This window comes from Myotis daubentonii, chromosome 2 (assembly GCF_963259705.1).
Source record: "Myotis daubentonii chromosome 2, mMyoDau2.1, whole genome shotgun sequence".
Classification (NCBI taxonomy): Eukaryota; Metazoa; Chordata; class Mammalia; order Chiroptera; family Vespertilionidae; genus Myotis; species Myotis daubentonii.
The window spans coordinates 61,529,259-61,546,802 of NC_081841.1; the positions used below are offsets into that span (position 1 = coordinate 61,529,259).

The 17,544-nt window shown below is 37.8% G+C and overlaps 1 protein-coding gene across 12 annotated transcripts in view; it reads left to right on the top strand.

Annotated features, from left to right (window-relative positions):
- Positions 1 to 17,544, top strand: part of USP15 (ubiquitin specific peptidase 15) — a 131,302-nt gene that overhangs the window by 95,540 nt on the left and 18,218 nt on the right. For 6 of the 12 annotated variants that reach the window (XR_009451246.1, XR_009451247.1, XM_059683447.1 and 3 more), the window contains 3 exons: positions 13,071 to 13,244; positions 14,302 to 14,460; positions 14,540 to 14,764. Coding sequence is in view for 8 of the 12 variants with exons in the window: in XM_059683447.1 (XP_059539430.1) it covers positions 13,071 to 13,244; positions 14,302 to 14,460; positions 14,540 to 14,764 (558 nt within the window). In the remaining 4 variants the exon portion in view is untranslated. Of the gene's footprint in view, positions 1 to 6,621; positions 6,768 to 12,712; positions 12,801 to 13,070; positions 13,245 to 14,301; positions 14,461 to 14,539; positions 14,765 to 17,544 lie in introns of those variants that run through there. The other 6 variants (XR_009451249.1, XM_059683453.1, XM_059683450.1 and 3 more) reach the window with 5 other exon arrangements.

Consider the following 17,544-nt stretch of genomic DNA (forward strand, 5'->3'; position numbering starts at 1 on the left):
TATTACATATTCTTACAAGCTAATATCTTTTTAAAATATGATACTTTGTAAAACACTGTGTAATATGAAGCAAGAATTCTCGTGATCTGTCCACAATGTGTTAAAATACTACTATACCTAGAACTCTCCTCTTTGTTCCATGGTTTATCCTCTTCCAGTCCATTTAAGTAGACTGCTTTGAGTCATTGTTTTAAAATGCAAGTATGATTATGTTACCTCCTTGCTTAAAACCCATGTCCCATCATCTAAAGGATAAAATCCAAACTCAATCCTACCTACCTCTTTAGCCAAAACTGAAGGTCCTTGAAATTTCTTACTTTTCAAACCTCTTTGTGTACACTGTCACCTTTTCACTAGTTGTCTTTCCTACATCTCCTGATCCCTCTTGTTTTATGCTGGCAAATACTTATTATATAGTGAGAATCATGAAAATAGAGATATCTTTGGTTTTCTTTTATATCCCCAATGTTTCTTTTATATCCCCAATGCTTGGCACACTCTCAGTAAGTACATTAGAACAGTGTTTCTCACAATGTGTCAATGAATGAGACAGTACTGGTCGGCAATAAAATAAGTAAGTGGTCCAAAACTTTTACAGGAAAAGTTTACGTCTACTAAATCTAATAAAAATGGAGCAATGGTTTTTTTTTTCATTTTCCTAGTGATTCATCTGTCTGTGACGATTTGGGAAACATTTTTTAAAGTACTTCTTCACATAGATGGTTTGAGAATGTACTACATTAGAAAACTTACCATGGGAGGAGACTTGATTTGGGATGGTAAACACACACTACAATATACAGATTATGTATTATAGAATTGTACACGTAAAACCTATATAATTTGATTAACCAGTGGCACTCTAATAAATTCAATTAAAAAAAGGAAAACCTACCAGACATGTTAGAACTTGACCTATACCAGATTAATGATATTTCTGGAGCTTTCTAAACTCCAAAGAAGCATAATAGTTTTAAAAAGAATTATATATATAGTAGAGGCCTGGTGCATGAATTTATGCTCCAGTGGGGGTCCCTTGGCCTGGCCTGTGGGATCGGGCCAAAACCAACTCTCCGACATCCCCTGAGGGGTCTCAGATTGCAAGAGGGCGCAGACCAGGTCGAGGGAACCCACCCGTGCACGATTGTGGCTGGGGAGGGATGCAAGAGGGCTCCAGGGCATGTCCAGCCTGTCTCATTCAGTCCCGATCGGCTGGACCCCAGCAGCAAGCTAACATACTGGTTGGAGCGTCTGCCCCCTGGTGGTCAGTGCTCGTCATAGCGAGCGGTTGAGCGGCCTTATATCATTAGCATATTACACTTTGATTGGTTGAATGGCCAACCACTTAGCATATTAGGCTCTTATTATATAGGATTTATTCCTTGCAACCAAAGGATCAGAGACCTAACAATCCTCCTATCTAATAAAAGAGAAATATGGTAATTAGCCGTACATCCGCTACCCTTCCCATTGGCTAATCAGGGCGATATGCAAATTAACTGCCAGCCAAGATGGCGGCCGGCAGCCAGGCAGCTGGAAGCGAACATGAGGCTTGCTTGCTTCAGTGACGGAGGACTCCAACGTTCCCCGCCTGCCGCTGCCGGCCTCTGAGCTTGCAGTTTGAAACATTGTTACAAATATAGAAGCTAAACAAAACCCCAGAAACCTGCTTTCAGCCAGCCGGGATCTCAGAGCTGGAGTTGAAACAGTGTTTCGATTATAGAACCCAAACAAACCAGATACCTGCTTTCAGCAGCGGAGGCCTCAGAGCTGGAGCCAAGCCTCAGAGCTAAAGCTGGCCCAGAATATAAAAGAAAAAATGGAGCACTTGGGAGCTTCAGTCACCCGCCAGCCTGAAAACAGCCCTCAGCCCCTCACCCAGACTGGCCAGACACCCCAGTGGGGACCCCAACCCTGAAGGGTGTGTGACCAGCTGCAAACAGCCATCATCCCCTCATCCAGGCTGGCCAAGCACCCCAGTGGGGACCCCTACCCTGATCCAGGACACCCTTCAGGGCAAACCAGCTGGCCCCCACCCATGCACCAGGTCTCTATCCTATATAGTAAAAGGGTAATATGCCTCCCAACACTGGGATCAGCATGACAGGGGGCAGCGCCCAAACCCCCTGATCACCCTGCGGCTCTGTGTGTGACAGGGGGTGGGGCCACAACCCCCTGATCATCCCTGCTCTGTGCCCGATAGGGGGGAGCTCCCCAACCCCCCTGATCGCCCTGTGGCTCTGTGTGTGACAGGGTGCAGTGCCCCAACCCCCTGATTGGTCCTGCTCTGTGGGTGATAGAGGGCGGCGCCCCAACCACCCCCCACAGGCCCTGCTCTGTGTGTGACAGGGGGCAGTGCCCCAACTCCCCTATCGGCCCTACTCTGTGAGTGACAGGGGGGAGCTCCTCAACCCCCTGATCCGCCCTGCTCTGTGTGTGACAGGGTACGGAGCCCCAACCCCCCTGATGGGCCCTGCTCTGTGAGTGACAGGGGGCCGGGCCCCAATCCCCTGATTGTCCCTGCTCTGTGCGTGACGGGGTGGCACCGCAACCTCCCCATCGACCCTGCGTTGAGTGTGACGGGGCGGTGCCCCAACCCCCCAATCGGCCCTACTCTGAGCGTGACTGAGGGTGGCATGGCAACCTCCCGATCCTCCCTGCTCTGTACATGACAGGGGGCGGTGCCCCAACTCCCCAATCAGCCCTGCTCTGAGCCCGACCAGGGGCTGCACCTAGGGATTGGGCCTGCCCTCTGCCACCCGGGAGCAGGCCTAAGCCAGCAGGTCGTTATCTCCCAAGGGGCCCCAGACTGCAAGAGGGCACAGGCTGGGCTGAGGGATCCCCCCCTCCCCCCCGAGTGCACAAATTTTTGTGCACAGGCCTCTAGTATATATATAAAGTCCAAAAAATACTACAGTTTATGTCCCTCCAATGTAACTGATCTGTAGCATTTAGATTAGGCTGCCATGTTAATCACAGCTTGGCAGAGTATACCCCCACCACTATGCAAATAGTTCCTTGAATGACTTCTGTGAATGATATGAAAAAAAAATTTTTTAAGAACATTATTTCTATACTTCTGGAGACTCTTAAAATAATCTGTTCTTAATAAATACTTGTTGAATGATTATTAGGTAAATTTAAAATTTTTATTATGAAGGCTAGAGGCCCGATGCAGAAATTCATGCACTAGGGGGATGTCCCTCAGCCTGGCCTGCACCCTCTCACAATCTGGGACCCCTAAGGGGATATCCGACTGCCAGGAGCAGGCCTAAACCAGCAGTCTGACATCCCCCAAGGGATGTAGCAGTGCGGCAAGTGGCCAGGACGGAGCCAGAACCAGGGCCGGGCGCCATGCCACTCGCACTCATCCTGGCCCACTGTGCCTGCTGCCACTGCTCGGTAGTGCTGCCGTGGAGTCAGGTGAGGCTTCCGCTGCCACAGCTGCATTCGCCAGCCCTGAACCCAGCTTCTGGCTCATCAGTACTCCCCCTGTGGGAGCGCACTGACCACCAGGGGACAACTCCTGTGTTGAGTGCCTACCCCAGCTGTGGGCAAACTACGGCCCGCGGGCCGGATCCGGCCCATTCGGCTGTTCTATCCGGCCCGCGGAGCCGAAAGAGCGGAGGGTTCTCTTGCTCTCCCCTCCGCTCCTTCACCAGCAGCAGTGTTAACATGTATTAGTTCACACAAACACTCCATCCATGCTTTTGTTCCGGCCCTCCGGTCCAGTTTAAGGACCCATTGTGGCCCTCGAGTCAAAAAGTTTGCCCACCCCTGGTCTATCCTCTGGTGGTCAGTGCACATCATAGTGACTAGTCGACCAGTAGTTCTGTCGTAATGGTCGCTTAGGCTTTTATATATAGAGATAGAGATAATCAGAAACTTTCATGGTTCATACTATCACATACAGTCTTTAAATTTCTGTTTCAACTCACCTTAAGTATTTAATGGATATGGGCCTATGATAATGAAATGATACAGAGTAGTATGTGACTTGGTAGTTAAACCAGTTAATTTTTAAATAATTTTTTTCTGTTGTTTTTTTCTGTATGCCTTTGCAGAAGAACTAAAAGATCAACAAACCACACAGTTCTTAATACTTATTTACTAAAAATTGTTTCTTTACTGAATATTAAGTGCAAGGGATTGATCACATACAAAATTATAAGGAATTATTGTTTTTCTGAAGTTCACCTTTAACTATCTTGCTTGGCTAAAATGTTGGCATTTATTTCACTATGTGAACCAATTTTGAATTATTTTTTTAAAATATATTTTATTGATTTTTTGCAGAGAGGAAGGGAGAGGGATAGAGAGTCAGAAACATTGATGAGAAAGAAACATCGATCAGCTGCCTCCTGCACACCCCCCGCTGGGGATGTGCCCTCAACCAAGGTACATGCCCTTGACCGGATTCGAACCCAGGACCCTTCAGTCCGCAGGCCAACGCTCTATCCATTGAGCCAAACCGGTTAGGGCCAGTTTTGAATTATTAATTGGGTAGTAGATGAGACACTAAATATTAAAATTCAATTCATAAGCTTTAGTTTTTAAAAATAAATATAACTGCCCTAACCAGTTTGGTTCAGTGGATAGAATGTCGGCCTGCGGACTAAAAGGTCCCGGGTTTGATTGATTGTGGTCAAGGGCATGTACCTTGGTTGTAGGCATATCCCCGGTAGGGGGTGTGCAGGAGGCAGCTGATCGATGTTTCTCATCAATGTTTCTCTCTACCCCTCTCCCTTCCTCTCTGTAAAAAAAATCAATAAAATATATATTTTTTAAAAAATAAAAATAACATACTGTTTATTAATGTTATTAGAACTATCTGGTTTTAGCATTCTTCCCATAAAGTGAATATCCTATATAATAAAAGGCTAGTATGCAAATCGACCAAACGGCAGAGCGACTGGTCGCTATGATACACACTGACCACCAGGGGGCAGATACTCAACACAGGAGCTGCCCCCTAGTGGTCAGTGCGCTCCCAAAGGGGGAGCGCCACACAGCCAGAAGCCCTGAGCCAGGTTTACAGCTGGCGAGTGCAACGTTGGTGGTGGGAGCCTCTCCTGCCTCCATGGCTCCCAGACTACAAGAGGGCACAGGCCAGGCTGAGGGACCTTCCTCCCCCCCCCCCCCCCCGCACAAATTTCATGCACCAGGCCTCTAGTGTAAACATAAAATCCCTCACTAAATACCCTGTTACTTTAAAAAATTAGACATTTGCTATTATAGTCTAGTGGTTTTAAAACCTCATTTAAATACACATACCAGAAACGTTATAGCATTTTTCTTTGTGTGATCATTGTCAATATCCTAGAAGCTTTCAAATTTATATTGCAAGTGATTCTATCCAATTTCTACGTTTAGCTTTTAAGATAAAAATCGATGGTGTTTACATAATTAAGGCTTTTTTAGCACCCATAGCTCTAGTTACAGATTTACTCGTGGCAAGTAACAGTCTTTTTGACAATCTTAGAATTCTTTTTACACAATTCTGTAGATGAGGAGGGGAGGGAATCATTAACATTTCTTTGCTAGCCAACAAAATGTTTTCCATTAGTTCTCATACTTATTGGGACATTTTTTTGAATTCGGGTTGTGTGTAAAGAAGAAATTCCATAGATTTTGAAGGAAAGGGTGACAGCACGGACTTTAAGTAAAGTTTAATTTTATTCATGCTTTAAAAATATTGACCATATTAATAATAATATTATTAATATATAACATAATAATGATATATATTAAAATACTAGAACATTACTGTCCAGTTCAAAAATGCTGCCGTAAAATTTCAATATTTTAAGTAGAGTATATGCTAGTTCTCTTAACTGACTAGTTGGGAATGGGGGGAAACCTAGTTCAATAAGTTTCTTAAACTAAAAAAAATAAAAGGGAAGTTACATCCCCTTACATCTCATTTACTTAAATGTGTTTTTTAAAGAAAGCTTGAAGAGAGAATGGCAATACAAATGGAAAAGCTATATAGTTGTATTTGCTTTCCCAAAATGGGTGGCAAAGCTTCAGAATTGATCTCTCAAATGTAATGAGATTTGCCTTTCCGAGGGAAGAAAGTCACAAAAGATAAGATATCAGGTTTCTTAAAAATACCTCATTTTTAAAACCTTGATGAAGGGGCAGGCTTATATTTGTAGTTCTTCATTATAAAAGTACTTATTACAGTTTCCTGTCTCATCTATTTAATTACTGAACTATAGTCAATATTCCAGTATTAACAGAATGCTTCAGGATTTTTACAGTACCTTTTTAGAATATTTTCACTATTTTCATGACTAATTGAAAAACAGTAACATGGCAAATAAGAAAATTCTTTATCCATCTAATCTTAAAGTCAAAAAAAAATTGGGGGGAGGTATTCTAAGGTTATTTTAACCATGGATTACTTCATATTTTTTAAATCATAATAAAATGGTTTTCTCGTTTTAGGTTGAGGGTTTTTTTTGTTTGTTTTTTTTAGTATTTATTGGTTTGAAGGTGTAGCTACTTTTTATTAAAGGACTATGAGAGGCTTTACATTTCAATCAGTTACAGAATGAGTTATACAACTCAGAGGCTTTAGGTAATCAAAAATTAAGTTTGTTTTCTTTCCTGTTCTAGTTACCGGTTTACTAAAATAGTGAGCATACATGATCACTTGAAAATTGGGCTTCTGGAGCACCTGAACAGAAAGGGAGTGGTTCATAATCAGCATTACAAAAGACAACTTTCTCTTTTTGAAGGGGATTACTTTGGCTATTTTCCAGGTACTGGGGAAATTCCAGATTCATTACAAATTATTGGGATTGCTGCTAATTATTCATTTCCTAAAACATGTTGATTACCGACTTGAGATTTGGTAATATAGTAGAACTTTATTTCACTTCATCAATTTTTTTTAAACTGTAGAACTTCATAGTGAAATACAAATTTAGACTCCTATGAGTCATTTTTTCAGAGAGCTCTAGAAACATCAGCCTTATTAATGAAAACATATTTAATAGGAGCACTTTTTGAAAATAATGTAAGCAATAGAATTTGTGCATGTGGATATAAGAAAAAGTTATTTGCAAAGCATTGTAGTCTTTCCAAATAATAAAAAAATAAAGTATTTTATATAGTATTCCATTTTTAAGAATTTGGGTTAAGGATGAAAATTTATGAGAGTTTCTCATAGAGAATTAAAACTTTATGCATTCTTTTTTAAAATAGTTTTTCATTGTGGCAATGGTTAAGGTCTATATACATTGAACCATATAGCAGAATGTCTATGTGATGAGACATTTGATTATTTAGAAGAATTCTCTAGAATTTTTATATCTTGTTACAGGTTGAAGATTTGGGAGAAAGAGTCTTCATAAAAATATATATCTAACTATTTTTCCTTCATTTATCTTTTACTTATATGTATTTAGCTTGATAGTTATTGGGGGCATTCAAAATAGTTACTTTCTTTATTAGGCAAGCCTCTTTAGGCATTACAGGATTTGGACTTTATTTTTGAGTTGTAGGACTTTTAGACAGGTTATATTATATAACAGGGTGCAATTCAATTTCTTTAGTCAAGTGTTTTCCTTCTCTCAATCTCTGTAGGGACTGCTTCTAATCTTTCTACCATACAGGTTTTCATTCATTCAATACACTTTATTGAGGTATGTGCCAGGCATTGTGGTAGACCCTGAGGTACAAAGGAGAATAAGACATGGACTCTGCTCTCAAGTTTAATATAAGTGAGTTCAAGGTATAGAGTTAGCCCAGAGGAAAGAGTATTATTAGTTCTTCATTGAGGTGCTAAGGAAGATGTATCATTTGTAAGAGGTGCTGAGTGTTAAAGAATAAGTAGTAATCTTACAGGGGAAGAATATTCTAAGAAGTAGTACATGCTAAGGCTCAATTTAAATCATTAAACCTAAGAATATGTCTTAAGATCCTAATTCAGATTTACATTCAAGAATACTCTTATTACGCATGGTTTCCATTTTAAATGCATATGTAAACATAAATAGAGAACCACAAAGCCACTTTGAGGAATAAATACTTAGCAGTCCTGTCTCCTCACAAAATGATTGGCTTGCACATACACCAGCCATTTTCATCATCCCTTATGCATCAACATTTCGTAACAGCTTATGTCTGAAAACTTTCCATTTAGGCAGCTAGTCATTATATCACAAAGGCTAAATTAATGAATGCCCAAAGCCTACCAAATAATATGAAATGTAGTTTTTTAATCCTTAGGTCTTTAAATGCTCTTGTCAATTTTACACACTTTAACTTGCCCAAGGATCATAAAATATATTTAAATATAGAAATATTTAGCCTAGTTGATGAGTGCATTTGACTCTTCGTTAATGTGAATCTTTCACTTTTTTTCTTTTGCATTAAGAATTGTAACCACTGGTACATAATACTTTTCTTTATTCTCATTATTGCTTTATTTTTTAACATGGTATTTGACAAAAGTTCCAATTTTAGGACCAACTCTAGGCACACTTACAATGTAAACAAAATGTGACTTAAGGTAATGAATTGAATAATCAGGCACATTACCTCATATATGGACCTCATTTTTTGGTGATTAATTGTAAGAGATAGTTCTCCCTGAAATACTGAAGTGTTAGCATATGTCAATGTCAGACAGTTGAAATCAAATTAAGAGAGGTAAAGTTCAAAATGGCAAGTGACTGGTAGAGTGTCATAAAACTCCTGAGTAACCATAAAAATAGCATATTAATACTGTCTATATATTTTATTTTGTTCTTATGAAACATTCATATACTGTTTTTGCTAAGAAAAACCATGTATATTATGGAAGGATGAGTTTGTTCTCTTTTACAGTTTAAGAATCCTTAAAAGTAAGATATATATCTACATAGGCACAACATATGTTGTGTGTGACTTCTAGTCCATATTATATTACTCAGTAAAGTATCTTACAAGTTAAGAAGGAAATTTCCTATGTCAACACTTGTATGACTTTTAATACATGTGTGTCTTAAGAAAGGAATTGTTTTAGGTACAGTCCTAACCAGATAGGGAAGTTATCATTTTTGTAGTAGAACTTTTGAGAGAGATACTTCAGAACTCTGGTTTTGATTTTTATTATTGAACTAATGAAAATTATTTTTAAAATATATTTACTGGTGCCAGTCCATGTATCAAATTTTCTTATATTTGTCAAAGATTTTTATTTTTCTAAAATAGCCTCATGTTAAAATATTGAATAATGAGTTGCATACATCATAAATCAAGCTGCCTGACCAACTTTAAGTAACTCTTTTTTCTTCAATCAGAGTGATGGCATTTCATACTGATATCACCTGGAGCGTGAAAATATTTTAGTAGTTTTACCTCTATTCCAGTTATTCCTTGAAATTTATATCAGAAGTTATAAGAACTTTTAATATTTTGATTGGTTTTTATACTATGTCAAGAATATAGTGACTCCTAGAATAATGTTATTTTCTAGTAGAAAAGCATGGTATTTTCAGGATGAGATAGAAAAGTCTGACGTCAGTTTAGTTTTTTAAACTATTATGATATGTGCATTCGTAGAACAATTAAACTGGCTATTGAATTTCTGTATTTATGTGTTTATACAAATTTAGAAAATATAGCTTGTTAGTTTCTTAAAACATGTTCAACGAATAGTATGTTTTGGGGGGCCATTTAGGACTTAGTGGTTTAAATATAAAGTTTATCTCAAAATATATTGGTTATGATATCTTGACAGGCAGTTATTTATCTTTAAAACTGTTTATGTTTGTTTTGTTTGTTGACATTGAATTATATTCAGTTACAAACTGGCATGTGTCACTATGAAAATGAGCACTGATCTCTGTGTCAGGGACTTTTTAAAAATCCATTCAGAGACACTGCAGATAGTGGACTGAATGAAAGTCAGACAAAGGGATGTAATAGATGGTGGTTCTTCTTTTGATTTTAGTATTCAAGTACAAGTGCTTGGAGAAATTTAGTATTATTTATTATAAGCAAATATTTTTTTGCCTCACTTAGTAATTTTTTTCAACAAAAATTTGAGTACTGTGCCAAACAGTGAAAGAAAAGAGCTTTAAAAAAAAAAAAAGGCATAAATACATTAGTAAACATAGGCAAAAACTTTTTTTTAAGTGTTTTTATTGATTTCAGAGAAAGGAGAAGAGAGGGAGAGAGAGATAGAGACATCAGTGATGAGAGAGAATCATTGATCGGCTGCCTCCTGAACACCCCCTACTGGGGATCAAGCCTGCAGCCTGGGCCTGTACCCTGACTGGGAATCAAACTGTGACCTCCTGGTTCATGGGTCAAAGTTCAACCATTGAGCCACTCTGACTGGGGTAGGCAAAAGCATTTTTATTAAGCATACGTTTATTGTATCCGTGCTAAGTGCCAAGTGAAATGGGTGCTCAGTGCTGGAGATACCAAATGTATCATGATTCCTCCTATCATGGAGGTCTCATTCCATTTGGCAAGACAGACAAACTAAAAATTAAAGTTACAATATGTTATAAAATACATAGTGAAGTAATAAAAGTGAGCGCTAAGCACTGTGGAAACATGTATGAGGAAACAATGTAAGGGAGTCAGGGAAGGCTTCCCAGACAGGAATCCTGAATCTTTTTTTTTTTTAATATACTTTTATTGATTTCAGAGAGGAAAGGAGAGGGAGATAGATAGAAACATTAATGATGAGAGACAATCATTGATTGCTTGCCTCCTGCATGCCTCACACTGGGCATCGAGCCCACAACCCAGACATGTGCCCTGACTGGGAATTGAACCGTTACCTCCTGGTTCATAGGTCGATGCTCAATCATTGAGCCACCCAGTTAGGCAGGATTTTTTCATCTTAATGGTTTAGTAGAAGTAAGGCAAAAAAGGAACATTTTACATAGCTGGAGTAATGCTGCAAACTTACAGAGAGAGAATGAAAGGAAGTCGAGGAACCACAAGTAATCAAGTAAGGCTGGGATGGAGTTTTTTTAAAAAGGGTATTGGCAAGGGATGAGGCTACATGGGTGGGCAAAAGATAAACTCTTTTAGAGATCTAAGATTTTAATCTGAAATTGCTATTAAAGAATTTATAGCAAGGAACATTTATAGAAGATCACTCTGATACAATTAGTAAACAGAAATTTTCGGTTATATTTGGAAGATAAGGATATATGTGAATAATTAAGTACAAACAATATTCAAAAATTTATGTTTGAGGTGTTTCATAAAGCCATAAATTAGGTTCTTTGTATAACTGTACTACAGACAGTAGTGGAATATTCTTATTACAACCCTTAGTTGTGATTAGATATAAGGAATTGATAATGGCTAGAAATGTTGTCTGACTTCCCCTTTGCCTCAATGACTAGTGTTGGTTCTATTTATACTAACTCAGATGATACAACTAAGTGATTGATGGCTTTGCTCTGTATAGCCATGGTATAGTCTTGGTTGCCTGGCCCTAACTTCAGTGCTTGGTTTATAATTAAGAGAACAATCAAAAGGAAAAGAGAATATGAAACTCAGAAGGCGTGTAACATTATGAAAGGTTGAGATTTAAAAGGAGTTAAGCAGAAAGATAGAAAGGGATCCTTTCCCTAATTGCCTCTTGTATTTTAACCTACCTCTATCTTTTTGCTCAGATAAAAAAGAATTTCTGCTGAAAATGGCGTATTAATGATTCCAAAGCTTATATAGCCAACCCCAAATATTTTTAACTGTTTATATGGTTTTCATTGCCTAAGAATTAATATAACAAATTCCATGATGGTATAGGCAATCACTCCTTTTGCCTTGACTTGGGGGCTAGACTACCAATTTGGACAGTATTATCTTTATTATATAAAAAACTTCCCAAATAGATATTATGGCTACTTAAGTAAACATAATTTGATTTATAATTGAAACCAAGAAGTAGAATACCATAACTTATTTTTTTTAATTGAATATGCCTAATTTGGGGGTTTTAGCCGAACAGTACATGTATATAATCATAGATTATAACATCCAGTAGTCTGGACCTTTCATAGCTATCAAGACTATTTAAGTTAACCCAAATGAGTGGTGAGCAAGCTTTGAAAAACTCTGATTTCTATTCATATAAATCTAAGTTCTCATAAGAGTGGACTTGCACTTCTTTACAGCTTCACTTAAAGCACTTAGCCACTTTCCTCCAAGACAAATATCTTCCTTCAGAAAAAATTTAAAGAGTTACCTATATGACTATATGTCTATATCATTCATTATATATTCTTAATGACTCTAGGCCTCTAATCAATAAAGTTATAGTGGATTCATATTATATGGTATTATCAGCTTAAAATTATTCCATCTTGAGATAAAATATTGTGGAAAAAATGTACTTCTGCTTTTTATTTTAAATCCTGAATTATTTAATTCAAATCAGAAAATAGTTGGAGAAATAACTTATTCATACTTTTATTTTAATCTTGCCATAAAGGAAAATTTGATTGTTATGATATTGAAGAAGAGCTTGAAGAAGTAAAAACATACTTAGCCAGAGTTCACATAACTAAAGCTTGTTTTTTCAGACTCATTTAATCAGTACTATTCCAGCTAAAAATGTCTGACCAAATGAAAAATTTAAAGCCTGCTCTTTCATGATAAGGAATTGACAGTGAAAGCAGTAAATACTCTTTTAAGTTAATTTTGTGCTTGCACTCTATCTCAGTTTTTACCTACTCAGGCTAATTTGCAGGTGCCTGGGATGAGTAGACAAGCCATAATATCTACCAATCAAGTAAAAGAAGGAAAGAAAACTCTGAGCTACCCTCCCAGTTAACAAGGTAGTTTGCTGTGGTTAAAATTAATGCAGATTTTACAGCAACAAATATTAGCATTATCATTTATTATACGTAATCGATTTAAAATTTGGGAAATGAATATTTGAGTGCATATTTTGAGTGTTTATTTAACCAGTTATTTATCGGTGCAAGAGGCCATCATTTAAATTTTTCTCTATATGTTGTGGCAAATCAATTTGTTTCTTTCTTCATATTTAACATGCTTAACATGTGTGGTTACTTTGACTTGAAAATATATTTTATTCTTTGCAGTGTTTGAGCAACACACCACCGCTTACTGAATATTTCCTCAATGACAAGTATCAAGAAGAACTGAATTTTGACAATCCCTTAGGAATGAGAGGTGAAATAGCTAAATCTTATGCTGAATTGATCAAGCAAATGTGGTCTGGAAAATTTAGCTATGTCACACCAAGAGCTTTTAAGGTTAGTATAGTAGATATATTTTTAATGAGGGCTATCTCCACTCCTAGAGGACAAAAATTGGTTCTCATAGCTATTACTATGGTTTGTAGCCTTGCAAAGGGACACAGCACCATAAATAGATAAAGAGTATTATTTCTGGTCTTAAATTTTCCAGCTGGGGGATGAGACAAATGATTAATTTAAAAATGTCTTTAAAGGCTCTGAGGGGTGGGTAGGAAAGTAATGATAGAATGAAATTTTATGTGTAATTCTTAAACTTTTTAAAGTTTAATTTATAAAGTAGTGACTTCTTAGAATCAATAAAATCTAAAGTAGTTTAGTTTGTTATTGAATTTTTTTTAATTAAGCAGTTTTCAGCCATTTTTATACAAACATTTTAAATGACATTTAAATATATAGGACATGTAGGCAACATTTTATTATCTGTATAATAGTTCTTTAAAACTAAAAACCAACAAAGTCTCTGGCATTTAACTTTCTAAACCTTGGAAAAACCAGTTCTCAATCCTTCCCCATGTTTAGTTTCATGAGTTTCATTTTATTAAATATTGCTGTGTAAATATGCTTTTGATATCTGACTCTTTTTTCACATTTCTTTTTAGTCTCATCAAAGAGATACTTAGTACTGCAAAGACTAGGGACATTATATGTGAGCATGCATATTCCTGTTATCTCTATGAGATTCATCCTTTTTACACAAAAAAACAAAATGAGAACTATGTAATTTTTTCTAGTGACCCAGAAATCCTAAATTTTAATAATTCTTTTTATAAAACTTTACGATATTTTCTCCTTGTTCTTTCTTCAGGTCAACATTTCTGTTTTACAGACTAGTTATTTTAAAACATTTTTAAATGTGTAATTATATGTATTTATATGTGTAATTATCATATTTGCAAATGACTATAAAAGTGTCCATAGGTGATTTGGGGTTTAAATAAATTTTTGCAAGTAGATGAATTCACAAATAGAAATCCATGAATAATGAGAATTAACTATGTAATTTTTTAATCAACCTGTCCCTAGAACTGATTTTATAGTTTTGCTTTTCTTACAGACACAGGTAGGACGTTTTGCACCACAGTTCTCTGGATACCAGCAGCAGGACTGTCAAGAACTATTAGCTTTCCTGTTAGATGGACTACATGAGGATTTGAATAGAATTAGGAAAAAACCATATATACAATTAAAAGATGCTGATGGAAGGGCAGATAAGGTAAATTTAATTATGTTAATGTCACCATTGTTTTAATAATGTAATATCACTGTGTAATATGTGTCTGTTTTCCTTATAGGTAGTTGCTGAAGAAGCCTGGGAAAACCATTTAAAAAGAAATGATTCTATCATAGTAGATATATTTCATGGCCTTTTCAAATCAACTCTAGTTTGTCCTAAATGTGATAAGATTTCAGTAACATTTGATCCTTTTTGTTACTTGACACTTCCATTGCCCATGAAAAAAGAACGTACCTTGGAAGTTTATTTAGTTAGAATGGATCCACTTACCAAACCTATGCAGGTAAGTAATGTTTTTGTGGGTTTTTTTTTGCATTTGCTATTTTTATTAAAAATTAGTATTGAGTCCTTATGGCTCAAGAACAATCTAATAATAATATATGTTTGTTTATGTAAGATTTTTATAAACTAAATACTTTAAAAGTTAGTACAACTTTTTAGAAACTTGAAAGCATGAGGGATGTGCAAAGTATCATTATTTTGAGTAAAATAATTCTCAAAAGGCTTTTTCTTGCCAAAGGACATTAGAGGAGAGCCTCAAAAGAAGGTGTAACCAGGGAAATACAAAAGAATAAAGAAGTAGTAGTATAGGAGAGGGGGAAGATGGCGGCATAGGTAAACTTCTGTACTCGCCACCCCCCACATCAAAATTCCAACTAAAATACAGAACAACCATTGTTCAGAACTGCTGGAAAGTTGGCTGAATGGAAGACCTATAACTAGAGAAGTAAAAAAGAAAGTACACTGAGACTGATAGGAGGTGCAGAAGCGAGGAACGGGCTGGTCCAGCACCCACATGTGCTGCTTTTTTAATCAGAAGGGAGATCATCTCTGAGGATGCTGCCTGAAGGAGCAAGGGATCCCAGCCCCACACCTGACCCCTACCCCAGGGACCCAGAGCTGGGAAAAGAAGTTCCTACGGGCAATAAGAACTACGGACTGTAAAAACCATTGCAGATTGGGGCTCAGTGACACAGAGGCTACTGACTCAGCTGTTCCTCTTAAAAGGCTGGCAGCATGAACTGAACTTACAAGGTCCCACTTCCCCTGAGCTCCAGTACCAGGACGAGGAGGAACTGGATTATCCAGCAATGGGGCAGGCACTCGAGGGCAGCTTTCTTCCAGACGGAGGTGCTCCCAGGGTTCATTGTTCCTATGCTGGGACCTCCCTGGTCGCAGCCATTTCTGTTTGCTCCACCCTGGTGTTTCTCTAAGACCCGCCTCATCCAATTTACAACCCCACCCAAGCTGTGTGCAGAAGCTTTTGCATATGAATGGCCTGTCCTTACTAAAGCTAAAATCTCTCAAACAGCCCTGGCTGGTTTGGCTCAGTGGATAGAGCATCGGCCTGCAGACTAGAAGGTCCCAGGTTCGATTCCGGTCAAGGGCATGTACCTTGGTTGCGGGCACATCCCCAATGGGAGGTGTGCAGGAGGCGGCTGATCGATGTTCCTCTCCCATCGATGTTTCTAACTCTATCCCTCTCTGTAAAAAATCAATAAAATATATATTTTTTAAAAAATTAAAATAAAATCTCTCAAACAAGCTGCAGCTGGGTCCAGCAGCCCCAAACCTATCAATAAAATGCCCAAGATCCAGCACCAACACCAGCCTGCCTTGCTTCATATCTGGGCCTCATCTGTGTACTTCCAAACCCAATACAAAGAGGAGGAATCTACAGATCTCTCTGTAACTCCTGCTGGGTGGACCCAGACAATGGCTGACTTTATACCTTCCTGGAGACCCAAGAGCCAGTGTTCAGTGTCAGTCTATACCAGATTACAACTCTACACATCCATAAGTGACACACTCAAGTGAGCACCAAAGCCCCACTGAAGCAAGTCCCGCTCTATATGGGTGTCTCCTGTACAGCAGCTCTCCCATTGTAGTTGCAGCTGGTCCTCATAGCCAATTGGCCTGGAGGTTAATTCCTCCCAGTGACACCAACAGCAATGAAGTCTCAACTACAATAAGACTTTGCTCACAGCCCACAAAGGGGGAGCTGGGAGCTATAGAACACATACACAAGGCCACTCTACCAATTCTAGGAAACATAGCAGCTATATCCAGTACATAGAAACAAACACAGGGAAGCAGCCAAAATGCGGAGACAAACGTCACAAATGGAAGAAAGCAAACTACTGAATATAGAGTTCAAAACCACGGTTATAAGATTACTCAAAAATCTTCTAGAAACCTCCAAAAAAAAAAAAAAAAAAGGAAAAGAACCAGTCAGAAATTAAGCATACACTGACTGAAATAAAGAATAATATACAGGGATTCAACAGTAGAGGATTCTGATAATCAAGTAAACGATTTAAAATATGAGGAAGCAAAAAAACCCAACCAGAAGAGCAAAAAGAAAAAAATATCCAAAGATATGAAGATAGGGTAAGGAGCCTCTGGAGCAACTTCAAGCGTACCAACATCTGCATTTCGGGGGTGCCAGAAGAAGAGAGAGAGCAAGATACTGAAAACCTATTTGAAGAAATAATGACAGAAAATTTCCCCTACCTGGTGAAAGAAATAGACTTATAAGTTCAGGAAGCACAGAGTCCCGAACAAGGGGAACCCAAAGAGGACCACACCAAAAACATCATAATTAAAATGCCAAGGGCTCAAGACAAAGAGAGAATCTTAAAAACAGCAAGAGAAAAGCAATTAATTACCTACAAGGGAATACCCATATAACTGTCAGCTGATTTCTTAACTAGAAACTATGCAGGCCAGAAGGGAGTGGCAAGAAATATTCAAAGTGATGAATAGCAAGGACCTACAACCAAGATTACTCTATCCAGCAAAGCTATCATTTAAAACAGAAGGTCAGATAGAGCGCTTCACAGACAAGAAAAAGCTAAAGGAGTTCATTACTACCAAACCAGTAGTATATGAAATGCTGAAGGATATTCTGTAAGAAGAGGAAGAAAAAGAAAAAGATCAAAAAGTTGAACAACAAAATGGCAACAAATACATACCTATTAACAATTACAATTGAATCTAAAAATCAAAATAAATGAATAAGAAATCTGATGAACAGAATAAACTGGTGAATAAAACAGAAAC